General features: G+C 48.3%; 1 protein-coding gene across 1 annotated transcript in view; it reads left to right on the top strand.

Annotated features, from left to right (window-relative positions):
* Nucleotides 1-4,102: 4,102 nt before the first annotated feature.
* The window catches only part of LOC140734498 (serine/threonine-protein kinase 26-like), a 111,963-nt gene continuing 102,804 nt past the window's right edge, over nucleotides 4,103-13,261 (top strand). The window contains exon 1 of the mRNA XM_073058540.1: nucleotides 4,103-4,557. Coding sequence (XP_072914641.1) covers nucleotides 4,516-4,557 — 42 coding nt within the window. The 5' untranslated portion in view covers nucleotides 4,103-4,515. The remainder of the gene's footprint in view (nucleotides 4,558-13,261) is intronic.

The following is a 13,261-nucleotide window of genomic DNA, read 5'->3' as shown; positions in this document are numbered from 1 at the left end:
TAGTCTTTCCCCTAGTGGGATCAACGGTATTGAAGTTCAGAGGGTTGAGATGTTCAAGGTGTTTAGAGAGCTAATGAAATTTTACATGTTGGTTTTCACCCTCACCAATTTTTATTGAGGTACCATATGAAGCATCCTATCTGTGTACATCATGGCTTTGTATGACAACTGCTCTGCCTGTGACCACAAGAAACTGCAGAGAGTTGTGGACACAGCTCAGAACATCTCGAAAACCGTCCTCACATTCATGACCTCCGTCTACATTTCTCACTGCTGCTGTAAAGCAGCATACAATGCCAAAGAGTTCAGCTACCCTGGGCATTCTTTCAACTCCTCCCTCCCACTGGGAAGAAGATACAAAATCCTGAAATTGCATACTACCAGGCTCAAGGATGTATGCAAGGTGACAGTACGCTGTTCAGGGCAAGACCCTTAACAGTGTTGCTGAGCAGAGGTATCTTGGGGGTCCAAATTCATAACTTCTTGAACGCGGCTACACAGGTTGCTCGGGTGGTTACGAAGGCTTACAGAATGCCTACTTTTATTAGTCAAGGCATTGAGTTTAAAAGTCAGGAGGTTATGTTTCAACTTTATAGAACTCTGGTTAGCTCAAATCTAGAGTACTGTATTGCATACAGTTCTGGTCACCCCCTATAAGAATGACGTTGAAGCTTTGGAGAGGGTACAGAAGAGCTTTACCAGGATGCTGCCTGGTCTAGAGAGCATGTGCTATCATGTGAGCCTGGACAAACTTGGGTTGTTTTCTCTGGCTTGGCAGAGGCTGAGGAGAGATCTGATAGAGGTTGATAAGATGAGGAGAGGCATAGATAGAAAAGACATTTGTACCTTTTTCCCAGCGTACAAACTTCTAATACCAGAGGGCATGCATTGAAGATAAGAGGGGGCAGGTTCAAAGGAGATGTGAGGGGTAAGTATGTCATGAGTTACGCAGAGTGGTAATGCCTGGAATGTGCTGCCTGGTCTGGAGGTAGAGGCAAATACGCTGGAGGCTTTTAAGAGACGTTTAGATAGGCACGTGAATATGAGGAAGATGGTGGGATATGGACATTGTGTCAGCTGTGTGAGAATAGGACCAATCAGGAGCGAGAGTGGAAACGTGCATAGAGCTGGAGGAGCTAGCGGAGGTACTTAATAGATACTTTACTTCAATATTCACCAGTAAAAAAGACCTTGGCAATTATGGGGATGACTTACAGTGGACTGAAATACTTGAGAGCATAAACATTAAGAGAAGAGGATGTGCTGGAGCTTTTGAAAGGTAACAATTTAGAAAAGTCACCGGGATTAGACAAGATATACCCCAGGCTACTGTGGGAAGCAAGGAAGGAGATTGCTGAGCCTCTGGCAATGATCTTTGTATCATCAATAGGGAAGGGAGAAGTACTAGAGGATTAGAAGGTTGCAAATGTTGTTCCCTCGTTCAAGAAAGGGAATAGAGATAACCCAGGAGATTATTCACCAATGAGTCTTAGTTCAGTGGTGGACAAGTTGTTGGAGAAGATCCTAAAAGGCAGGATTTATGAGCATTTGGAGAGACATAATCTGATTAAGGATAGTTAGCATGGCTTTGTCGAGGGCAGGTCTTGCCTTATGAACTTGATTGCATTCCTTAAGGATGTAACAAAACACACTGATGAAGGTAGAGCAGTGGATATAGTGAATATGGATTTCAGTAAGGCATTTGATAAGGTTCCCCATGCGAGGCTCATTCAGAAAGTAATGAGGCATGGGATCCAAGGAGACTTTGCTTTGTGAATCCAGAAATGCTCACAGAAGGCAAGGGGTGGTTGTAGATGATTCATATTCTGCATGGAGGTTAGTGACCAGTGGTGTTCCACAGGGATCTATTCTGGGACCCCTCTTCTTTGTGATTTTTTTAGATGAGGAAGTAGAAGGGTGGGTTAGTAAGTTTGCTGATGACACAAAAGTTGGAGGTCTTGTGGATAGTCTGGAGGGCTGTCAGAGGTTACAGTGCAACATCGATAGGATGCAAAACTGGGCTGAGAAGTGGCAGATGGAATTCAACCCAGATAAGTGTGAAGTGGTTCATTTTGGTAGGTCAAATTTGAAGACAGAATATAATATTAATGGTAAGACTCTTAGCAGTGTGGAGAATCAGCGAGATCTTGGGGTCCATGTCCATAGGACGCTCAAAGCTGCTGCGCAGGTTGACAATGTTGTTAAGAGGGCGTATGGTGTGTTGGCATTCTTCAACTGTGGGATTGAGTTCAAGAGCCGTGAGGTAATGTTACAGCTATATATGAGCAAACACGAGGAAATCTGCAGGTGCTGGAAATTCAAACAGCAGACACAAAATGCTGGTGGAACACAGCAAGGCCAGGCAGCATCTATATACATTTTATAGATGCTGCTTGGCCTGCTGTGTTCCACCAGCATTTTGTGTATGCAGATATATAAGACCTTACTTAGACCCCACTTGGAGTACTGTGTTCATTTCTGATTACCTCATTACAGGAAGGATGTAGATACTATAGACAGAAAGCAAATGAGATTTACAAGGATGTTGCCTGGATTGGGGAGCATGCCTTATGAGAATAGGTTGAGTGAACTCGGCCTTTTCTCCTTGGTGCGACAGAGAATGAGAAGTGACCTGATTGAGATGTATAAGATGATGAGAGGTATTGATCGTGTGGATAGCCAGAGGCTAACATGAGGGGGCATAGTTTTAAGGTACTTGGAAGTAGGTACAAGGGGGATGTCAGAGGTTAGTTTTTCACGGAGAGTGGTGGGTGCGTGGAATGTACTGCCGGCGGTGGTGGTGGAAGCGGATACAATAGGGTCTTTTAAGAGCCTTTTAGGTAGGTACATGGAGCTTAGAAAAATAGAGGGCTGTGCACTAGGGAAATTCTAGGCAGTTTCTAGAGTAGGTTACATTGTTGGCACAACATTTGGGCCAAAGGGCCTGTAATGTGCTGTAGATTTCTACGTCCTAGGTTTTGGGCTTTTAAAAAATATTTACTTTTTAGCTGGTTCAGGCAAAACATTGTGGGCTAAAAAGCCTGTTCCCGTGCTGCACTGTTCTATCCTGCATTATAGGACAGTTCCTTTGTACGATGAAATGGACTCTAGACCTCACAATCCACCTCATCATGGCATTGCACCTGTCTACCTACGCTGCACTTCCTTTGTAAATAATGCATTTTGTTATGTTACCTACTTGTACTACTTCAAAGCAACACACACAGAATGCTGGAGGAGCTCAGCAGGCCAGGCAGCATCTATGGAAAAGAGTACAGTCGACATTACGGGCCAAGGCCTACTTCTGTGCACTGTTTTCATCAATTGATCTGTATGAATGGTATGGAAAATACATGTTTCATGTACTTCAGCACATACTGTACTATAATAATAGACCAATTTATCATGTGAGCACCCAGAGGAAACACCAGCAGTACCAAGGAGAATGTGCAAACTCTATGCAGACAGCATGCAAAGTCAAAAATGAACCTAGTTTACTGGCACTGTGAGCTAGTAGCTCTAACAGCTGCATGCATAATATGCTGGAGGAGCTCAGCAGATCAGGCAGCATCTATAGAAATGAATAAACAGTTGACATTTCGGGCCGAGGCCCTTCATCAGGATTGGGGAAAAAAGGTGGGGGGGGGGGGGGGGGAAGCGAGAATAGGAAGGCGAAGGGAAGAAGTACAAGCCAGAAGGTCTGAGAGGTAAAGCCAGGTGGTTGGAGGAGGAAGTAAGAAGTGGGGAGGTGAGAGGTGAAAAGGTGAAAGGCTCTGTGTTCGCTCTATAGCATCCCACATGTGAAACACATTCCTCAATCCCTCTCACACACCAACCAACATGCAGAGAAAAACGTTAATATTTTTGCAAATTAATTTCATCTAAGACAGTCAACACATCAGAATTACTTCAAACATCACTTCCACCTACGAATGGCATTTCAAAGCCAATAATTTTTCAGTTCTCGCTTCAGGAGGAGAGACAACAGAACTTTAATTCAATTTTATCACTTTAATTCATGTTCAGCATCAAACTGGAACTGGAAATTAAGGTTCCATTGTAGAGGTGTTAGCGAGATGCAGGAGGAAGGGAGGGGCCAGAGGTTTGCTCCTGTTACTGGGTGAAGATCTGAGTTGGGAAAGTGAGCTCGCAGTGACGTGCCTGGAGTTTGCAACTCCACCCAAGAGAGAAAGAGAGAGAGAGAAAGGGAGGGCAGACATCTGAAGGCAGAGCATGGCGTTAGAGCAGGGGGTGAGGACAACATAAGGAACATGTAAGCACTCACAACGCAGCTTCTTTTGCGACGGGAACGGATAGACCGACCCAGAGCCGGCGAACGGCCTAAAGAGAAGGAAAAAGTCGGACAAGTTTCACAGTGGAGACTCTCCGGTCGGAGCGGGCAGTTTGTCGTGATCTCCAGCTCGGAGCGAGGCAGAGGCAGAGGCAGAGGCGGAGGAAGGCGGACTACCCCAGTCGGCCGCGCCGGCCCGACCATCTCCGTACGGGCTCCGGACCATGGCTCAGTCGCCGGTGGCAGTGGCGGTGCCGGGAATGCAGGTAAGGCCTGGATCCGGCGGCGCAAACTTTCCTAGCGCCGACTTACGGCGGGCGATGAGTTGCCTGCGTTTGCAGTGGAGAGAGGCACTGAGACATCAGCGGCACCTCGTCTGTCACCCCGCGGGGTCCACTCCCGAATTCCCCCCTGCCCGGCCAAACTCCTCCTTCATCCTCCGGCCCTCACCCCTCCCCAGGCCAGGACCCCGCACCCTCCACCCACCCCCGCCACCCCCCACCAGGACTCCCCCCCCCCCCCCCCCCGCACCAGGACACCCCCAGCACTCCACCCCCCTGCCAGGAGTCCATCCCCCCACAACCCCCCTGCTAGGAGTCCACCCCCACTCGCACCAGGACACCCCCAGCACTCCACCCCCCTGCCAGGAGTCCATCCCCCCCACAACCCCCCTGCCAGGAGTCCATCCCCCCCCACAACCCCCCTGCCAGGAGTCCACCCCCACTCGCACCAGGACACCCCCAGCACTCCACCCCCCTGCCAGGAGTCCATCCCCCCCACAACCCCCCTGCCAGGAGTCCATCCCCCCCCACAACCCACCTGCCAGGAGTCCACCCCCACTCGCACCAGGACACCCCCAGCACTCCACGCCCCCCTGCCAGGAGTCCACCCCCACTCGCACCAGGACACCCCCAGCACTCCACCCCCCTGCCAGGAGTCCATCCCCCCCACAACCCACCTGCCAGGAGTCCATCCCCCCCCACAACCCCCCCTGCCAGGAGTCCATCCCCCCCCACAACCCACCTGCCAGGAGTCCATCCCCCCCCACAACCCACCTGCCAGGAGTCCATCCCCCCCCACAACCCCCCTGCCAGGAGTCCCATCCCCCCCCACAACCCACCTGCCAGGAGTCCACCCCCACTCGCACCAGGACACCCCCAGCACTCCACCCCCCTGCCAGGAGTCCACCCCCACTCGCACCAGGACACCCCCAGCACTCCACGCCCCCCCCACAACCCCCCTGCCAGGAGTCCACCCCCACTCGCACCAGGACACCCCCCAGCACTCCACGCCCCCCCCACAACCCCCCTGCCAGGAGTCCATCCCCCCCCACAACCCCCTTGCCAGGAGTCCATCCCCCCCCACAACCCCCCTGCCAGGAGTCCATCCCCCCCACAACCCCCCTGCCAGGAGTCCATCCCCCCCACAACCCCCCTGCCAGGAGTCCATCCCCCCCTACAACCCCCCTGCCAGGAGTCCATCCCCCCCTACAACCCCCCTGCCAGGAGTCCATCCCCCCCCACAACCCACCTGCCAGGAGTCCACCCCCACTCGCACCAGGACACCCCCAGCACTCCACCCCCCCACAACCCACCTGCCAGGAGTCCATCCCCCCCACAACCCACCTGCCAGGAGTCCATCCCCCCCACAACCCACCTGCCAGGAGTCCACCCCCACTCGCACCAGGACACCCCCAGCACTCCAGCCCCCCTGCCTGGAGTCCATCCCCCCCACCGTGGACCAGGACTCCCCCTTCCCCCACACCACAGACCTCCCCCCACCCCAGGCCAGGACCCTGTACCTCCGTCCACCCCCACCACAACCCCCCCAACTCTGCAACCTCCCCCCACTCTATAGCCCTCCTGCCAGGAGTCCACCCCCCATACTGCTCTCTCTCTTCCCTTCTCTCTCCCCCCCCCCCCCCCCCCGCCCGCGCAGGCTAGGACTCTCCTCCCAAACCCCAGGGCCAGGACCCTGCACCTCTGCCCATCCTCCAAGACTCCTCTTCCTCCCCCCTCCCCCCCCACACTGTCCCCCCTGCCAGAAGTCTACCTCCTCCCTCCCACTCTGCCCCCCATGTGGGCCAGGACACCCCCTCCCCCCCTGCCGCCAGGGCACTTCCCCTAACACTACCCCTCATCTCCCCCCCCATGCACCAGCGCACGCACACACAACACTCTTTCTCCCCCCCCCCACACCACATTCACCACCAGGACAGCGCTCCCCCTCCAGGACTCTTTAACCCCCAACACGACTCCCACCCCCTCCACCGCCGCGCCCCCCCCATCCCCAGCACAGCTGCCCTGCCCCCAATAGACCCCAGCATGACTCCCCCACCGCCCGCCCTCGCAATGAACCATCCACACCTCTCCCATCCCGAATACTCCCCTCACTGCCCCCACACCCTTCTCTATGTCATGACTCCCCTAACTCCAGTACCCCCAGTGTATTCCTCAATCCCTAACACCCTTTCACCTTGTCTTTCCATAGACACCCAGCAGCTTCCCACAGAATCTCCCTCACCAACCTCTATTTGCCACTTCTTATTCCCACAAATTCTCTTCACCCACACAATTCCTTACCAGCACTCCTTTCACGTGCGCCCTCTCCTCCCCATTTCCCTCACCCAACCTCTCCAACCCTCAACTCTTCACCTGCTCTCCCATCACTGCCTCTCTTGCACTTGGTGCACCCTCACCACCTGCTGCCTGGCACCCTTGCCAGAATTCATCCCCTTCTCCCTGCTTTTCCCTCGGTGCCTTTCGACATGAAACCTGGGCCTGTTGAATCACACGTTCCTAGCTGCATGATCTGAAGTTGCATGAAGTTGAAGCCTGTGTGGACAGGATGACGACTAAACTGTATCACATTGTGACCTTAATCCCAGTAGCACTCGGGGCAGAGAGACGTTTTAGGAGGACTATAGTGGGAAGATAATACTAGGCAGATTATTGTCAAGTCTGTAGCCTGTACTGAATTGGTAAAAGTTCCATCTCATATGCTGCAGTAGCCATGTTTGGAGCTCTGCTGTCAACATCTAGGCTGGCTTTCAAAAGGAATCCAGAACTGCATTCTAGTTTAACTTCCCAAAGCATTGCTGGGAGGTTAGACCAGGGCAGGACTTTCACTGTGAATGATGTGGCCCTGGAGAGTGTTGTAGAACAGAGAGACCTTAAGGTTCAAGTATTGAACATAGTTCCCTGAAAGTGGCTGTGTAGGTAGATAGGGTGGTGAAGAAAGCTTATGGTGTGCTTGTTTTGTTTGGTTGTGGAGTTGAGTACGTGGGTTTGGATGTCATGTTGCAGTTGGGTAAGACAGCACTTGAAGGATTGAATGCAGTTGTGGTTGCCACATTATTGAAAGGTTGTATTAAGCAAATCGGGCCCAGAAGCGATTCACAGGAATGTTGTGTGGACTGGTGGGTTCAGTTTATAAGGAGAGATTGGATAGACTGTGTCTTTTTTTCCTGGAGCGAAGGAGACTGAGGAGTGGCCTTTTATAAAATCAGGAATGAGGTTTCTAAAATCATAAGAAGAATAGATAGGGTGACTGGTCTTTTTCCTAAGGTAGGGAAGTGTGAACTAGAGGGATAGGTTTAAGATGAGAGGGGAAGATACAAAGATTTGAGGGGCAGGTTTGCCAGGATGTTGTTTATCGACTTCAGCTCAACACGTCATCCCTCAGAGGCTGTTGGGTAAACTGTCCTGGTTGGGACTCAACACCACTCTTTATAACAGGAACTTGGACTTCCTGACAGAAAGACCCCAGTCAGTCTGAGTTGGTAACAACATCTCATCTTTCTCACGCTGAGCACTAACCCCTCCCAGTGCTGTATGCTCAGTCCACTGCCATTCCCGCTGCTGACTCACAACTGCAGTGGAAGATCCAGCTCAAACTACGTCATCGAATTCACTGATGATACTACAGTGGCTGTCCTCATCAGCAACAATGATAACTCGGTATACAGAAAGGAGGTAGAGAGGCTTGTCAAAAGGTGTTGGAACAACAACCAGTGTCTCAACGTGGACAAGACCAAAGAGATGATTGTGGGCTTCAGGAGGGCACAGGTCAACCACTCTCCATTGTACATCAGTGTTTGTTGTTTTGTAATGACCACGCACTTCCTTGGTATGCATATAACGGATACTCTACCTGGACCCACAACACCACCTCACTCGTCAAGGCACAGCAGCATCTACACTTTCTGAGGAGATTGAGATGTGTGAGGCTCCCCACCCCTATTTTAACAACTTTCTACAGGAACACCATTAAGAGTGTCCTATCTGGCTGCATCATTGTGTACAGAAGCTGCGAGGCATTGGAACGTAAGACCCTACAGAAGACAGTAAAAACCGCTGTGTGACGTTTAGGGGGAGTGTTTCAGACAAAGGGCCCAAAGCACTGCTGGGGATCCCTACCACCCATTCCACAATCTCTTTGACACACTACCATCAGGAAGGAAGTACAGGCATCAGGACTTGGATTTCCAGACTAGGTTACAGCTTCTTCCCTCAGGCTGTGAGACCAGTGAATACCCTGCCACCACTGAGGTCTCGTCGCTAGGACAGCGAGCTGTTTACCTGTGCTGCACTTTACTACGTGACTTTGAATTGTTTTTATTTAGCTAATAGTATAATACTTTCATTTGTATGCTTTGTGCGATGTATGTTTGGTGGGTGCATTGTGGCCCGGAGGAACGTTGTTTCATTTGGTTGTATATATGTGTGCAGTCAGATGGCAATAAACTTGAAGTTTTTCACACAGAGGATGGTGAGATATGGAATGGGATACCAGAGCAAGAGGTAAAGGCAGGTACAATTACTTTATAAAAGGTGTGAGATGTGTGGATAGGAAGGATTTGGAAGAAATGGGTCAAATGCAGGCATATGGAATGAGCTCAGGTAGGCACCTTGATCGGCATGAGTGAGTTGGGCTAAAGGGCCTGTTTCAGTGTTGTATGATTTTGATTCTACGGTCCAGCCTTTGTTGGCTAGTCATCAGCCTTTGAGGCACTTCAGGTTAATGACCATATGTGACCACAAAATGGTCAGAACTAGACAGCTATCTAGTTCAATGCTACATTGAACATGTATGTTATGTTTTGTAACACCAAAACTTAAAAAAAACTAATTGAAATACAAATGAGAGAGCCAGGTATGTAAGTCTAACTTTGTCTTTACACTTCAGTGAGACATGCACATATGACACAGGGTGTGATGATGTATGCTGTTCCTGTACTTTGCACTTACAGTATAACCATAATGAATTATCTAAACAAAAAAGAATGCTTAATCAAATGATGTATACAATATTACTCAAATATTTCTGGAAATATTAAATATACAATGCTCCTCCCACTTAGCTATAAACTCAACTCTATAGAATGCATCTCAACATATACATATGCTATATAATACAGCTACTATATAGACATCCACAGCACAGTAACTTTTAAATTCTCCCATTCAGACCTAAAGATTTAATTACTGTGGAGGATTTCCTACTCTTGTGGGATAATCTTTCCTGGCAAGGGGGTTACTCTGCTTGGCAGGTGAGACTTGTGGCTGGGCTCTCAGGTTCTGGGACCCCTCTGTGATGGTTGTAGGAGTTGACTCTGGGACTGCAGGAAGTGGTTCTGACAGCTCTGGCCAGCTTTCTTCTCTAACAGTTGACTCTGCTCTCCACAGCTGATTGACAAGTCATCCCCAGATGACATCGGACACAATCTCTACTGTGTAGGAGAGTGGTCCAGTTCTGTCCATGTACTTATTTTTGATCACCTCTGTAGTTCCTCGCCGCAACTGCTTATCCAGGAGTGAAACCTCAAACCTCGTTGTTTGAGGAGCCTTCAGTTAGTCTCAGCTATTTGTACAGCATCCTCCTCCTGAGTTTGGGTTTGAGGAGATCCAAGTGTGAGCACAAACAGCGACCTAGGGACAGCATAACTGGTGAATTGTTGGATGTGGAGTGTGTTACATTGTGATATGCAGGGGGAAAATTGGTGAGCTTCCAATTAAGTGTCAATATGGTGTGTTCTGCTGACATCCTAGGCAAAGCATTCTTTAGACTCTGGACAAACCTTTAAGCCAAATCATTTGTGACTGGGTGGTATGGTGCAGATGTAGTTTGTCTTGGTCCATTCATTTTCAGGAATGGCTGAAACTGTTTTGCAACAAACTGTGGTCCGTTGTCACTGACTAAATGTTCTGAAACACCAACACATTTTCACTGTGCGAGATTGTAGTATAGGCCATTGGGAACATTTCTGGCCACTTTGTAGTTGCGTCCACTACTACCGAGAAATCTGTGCCCATGAACGATCTGGCAAAGTTGACATAAATCGTCTGCTGGGGCAACGCAAGCTCTTCACAGGAATAGCAAGGCGCTGCTCTCGGCATCTTCTGGATGAGTTGGCATCCCAAACAGTGCATGGAAAACTTCTCGATCTATTCCCAGGCCACCAACCAAAGCTTTGAGCCTGCACTTTCTTTTTTGACCACGCCTAGTTAGCCAGCATGTAGCTCCTCCTAACGCTCCAGCTCTCAACTTGTATGGTGCTATAACTCTCAGTCCCCAGATAAGACAACCCCTGTCAAGGGCAAGTTCATCCTGGCTCTGGTAAAAATGGGGGGAACTAGAGATTCTGCAGCGCAGTTCAGATGTTTGAGATGTGAGGTCTTTTGTGGTTTCCCTTTAGATCATCTCTGCTGTAATAAGGAGACTTTTGATTTGCATTAGGGAGAGTATATCAAGACGAGTGTCCTCTTGTAAATTTTTCAGATATTTCCTTTTCCAAGGGTAAACAGGAAAATCCATCGGCATTTCCATGATTAGTTGTCCTCTTGAATTCAATCAGGAAACATTTCTGCACGTGCTGCCGATTGAAAATGGGCACTAAATGTGTGTTGTGCTTCAGTTAGAAGGCATTTTTGAATGCCTTCTCAGTGCATCATTAAGCACATTACTGAACTGACAATGCTCAGATAACTACTCCAATTCAGCCACATACACTAAAATGCACTTCAATTCCTTTTGATTCCACTTAAGAAACCTAAAGTGTTCTGCAGTCAATAATTGTTTTGGTTCTAAATGTTCCTGCATTATTTCACGATAGCAAAATACTCATTTTGGCTGGTTTGGTTGAAGCAGTCAAACTTTATGCCTTTAAACCCAATGCATTCAGCAAAACTGGCACATACTTCTCATTGGCTATTTCACTTGCTTCAAAATACTGCTCAATTTGCTCAGTATACATGAGCTGGTTATCTATTGTGTAATCAAACATGTCAATCTCTGACATAGCCAGCTATTTCTGCTTTTTTGTTAATGACTAACATTACCTGGTTCTCACTGTTTATGAACCCATGTATTCTTGTGTTTTCTGCCTTTCTTTTTAAACTCTATCATCTTTACTTCTGTCAATAAAATGTGTTGTTCTGAAGAGGAAAAAACGTGCTGTGTGATTTTTTTTAAACTTTACTGTTTCTTGCTGCACTTTTTTTTAAGCTCAAATGTCACACAGGTAGGTAGTTATTTCAAGTTCGCTGAAAACTTCTTCACTCCATTCTTAAGTTTTGTAACCCAAAACGAAAACTGATTGAAAGGAAAACAGAGAGCTAAGAATGCAAATCTAACTTGGTCTTTATTTTTAAATGAGACACACACGTATGACACGGTCTCCTGATGATGTGTGCCATTCCCATACTTTGCACATATAACCTTAATGAATTATTTAAACAACAAAGAATGCTTAACCAAACATGTATATAAAATATACATATACACAATAGTACTCAAATATTACTGATTCACAACAATATACTGTAGAAAGTAGATTAGTACAGCACAGGAGAAGCCTTTTGACACACAATATACCAAACGTATTGCCAAATTAAATGAAATCTCCTCTGCCTGCACGTGATCCATATTCCTCTATTCCCTGCATATTCATCTATGCTTATCTAAAACCCTCTTAATACACCACTTCCAGATCTGCTTTCACCACCACTCCTGGCTGCACACTCTGGGCACCGACCAAAAAAGTTTTCTCTGCACATCTCAAGTGTTCCTACTCTCACCTTAAATGCATGAACTCTGGTATATGATATTGATACTGTAGGGGAAAAAATCTGACCACCTACCTCTGATATTTGCTTTCTATTATCTGCCATTTGTAATCCTCTAAATGTCAGTTGGATTGCCCCTCTGCTTTTGAGGCTTAGTGGCTCTGGAGACTCTTGTCTCCCCACGCCCTACCCCACTTCCATGTGTCCTACCGGCAGCAACCATAGGAAATTCTTTTCTTTCAGATATTTATCCTGCTTGCTGCTGAACACTGCAATAAAATTTGCCACCAATACTTTTTAAGCCCTGACAAATCACTGAAGAAAAAATAGTTCTCCCCTTGTCATTTTCAATCCTTTCAGTTCTTTGAATCAGTCTCTCAGTCAGTGTGTGTGTGTGTGTGTGTGTGTGTGTGTGTTTAGTGTATCCCTTTCTCTAGTTGTGGTTTATGTGCACCTTTGGCAAGGCCAGTCCTCATGGTGAAGGTACTGCCACACTGCTGTTGGAGAAAAAGTTCCAGGGTTAGGCTCAGCATTACTAAAAGGATGGAGATGTAATTCCAAGTCTTGTACAATTAAATGGCCTCCTCCTGTGCAGTGTTAGGTCCATTGCCAATTCCAGGGGAGCAATGCCATTCAATCACTCCCACCCTTGTCCTCCCATCTTACTTCCTTCAACTTTACTCTCTGTTGCATGCCTCTCAACTCCTCTTTGATTCTTTTAGCCTATTAACTGCAATTAAAGGGGTGAGGCACATTGACTAGTTAACCAGCCTGAATGTTTTAGGGCTGTTGGAGCTAACTGGAGAATCTGAGGAAAGCCCACACAGTCACGGGGAGAATACACAATTTCTACACAGAGCACTGGAGATCAGAATGGGAGAGTGTACAATTTCTGCACAGAGAG

This window comes from Hemitrygon akajei, chromosome 10 (genome assembly GCF_048418815.1).
Source record: "Hemitrygon akajei chromosome 10, sHemAka1.3, whole genome shotgun sequence".
Taxonomy (NCBI): Eukaryota; Metazoa; Chordata; class Chondrichthyes; order Myliobatiformes; family Dasyatidae; genus Hemitrygon; species Hemitrygon akajei.
Note: the sequence above shows the minus strand (reverse complement) of the source record. Positions and strands in the feature narration are given on the sequence as shown.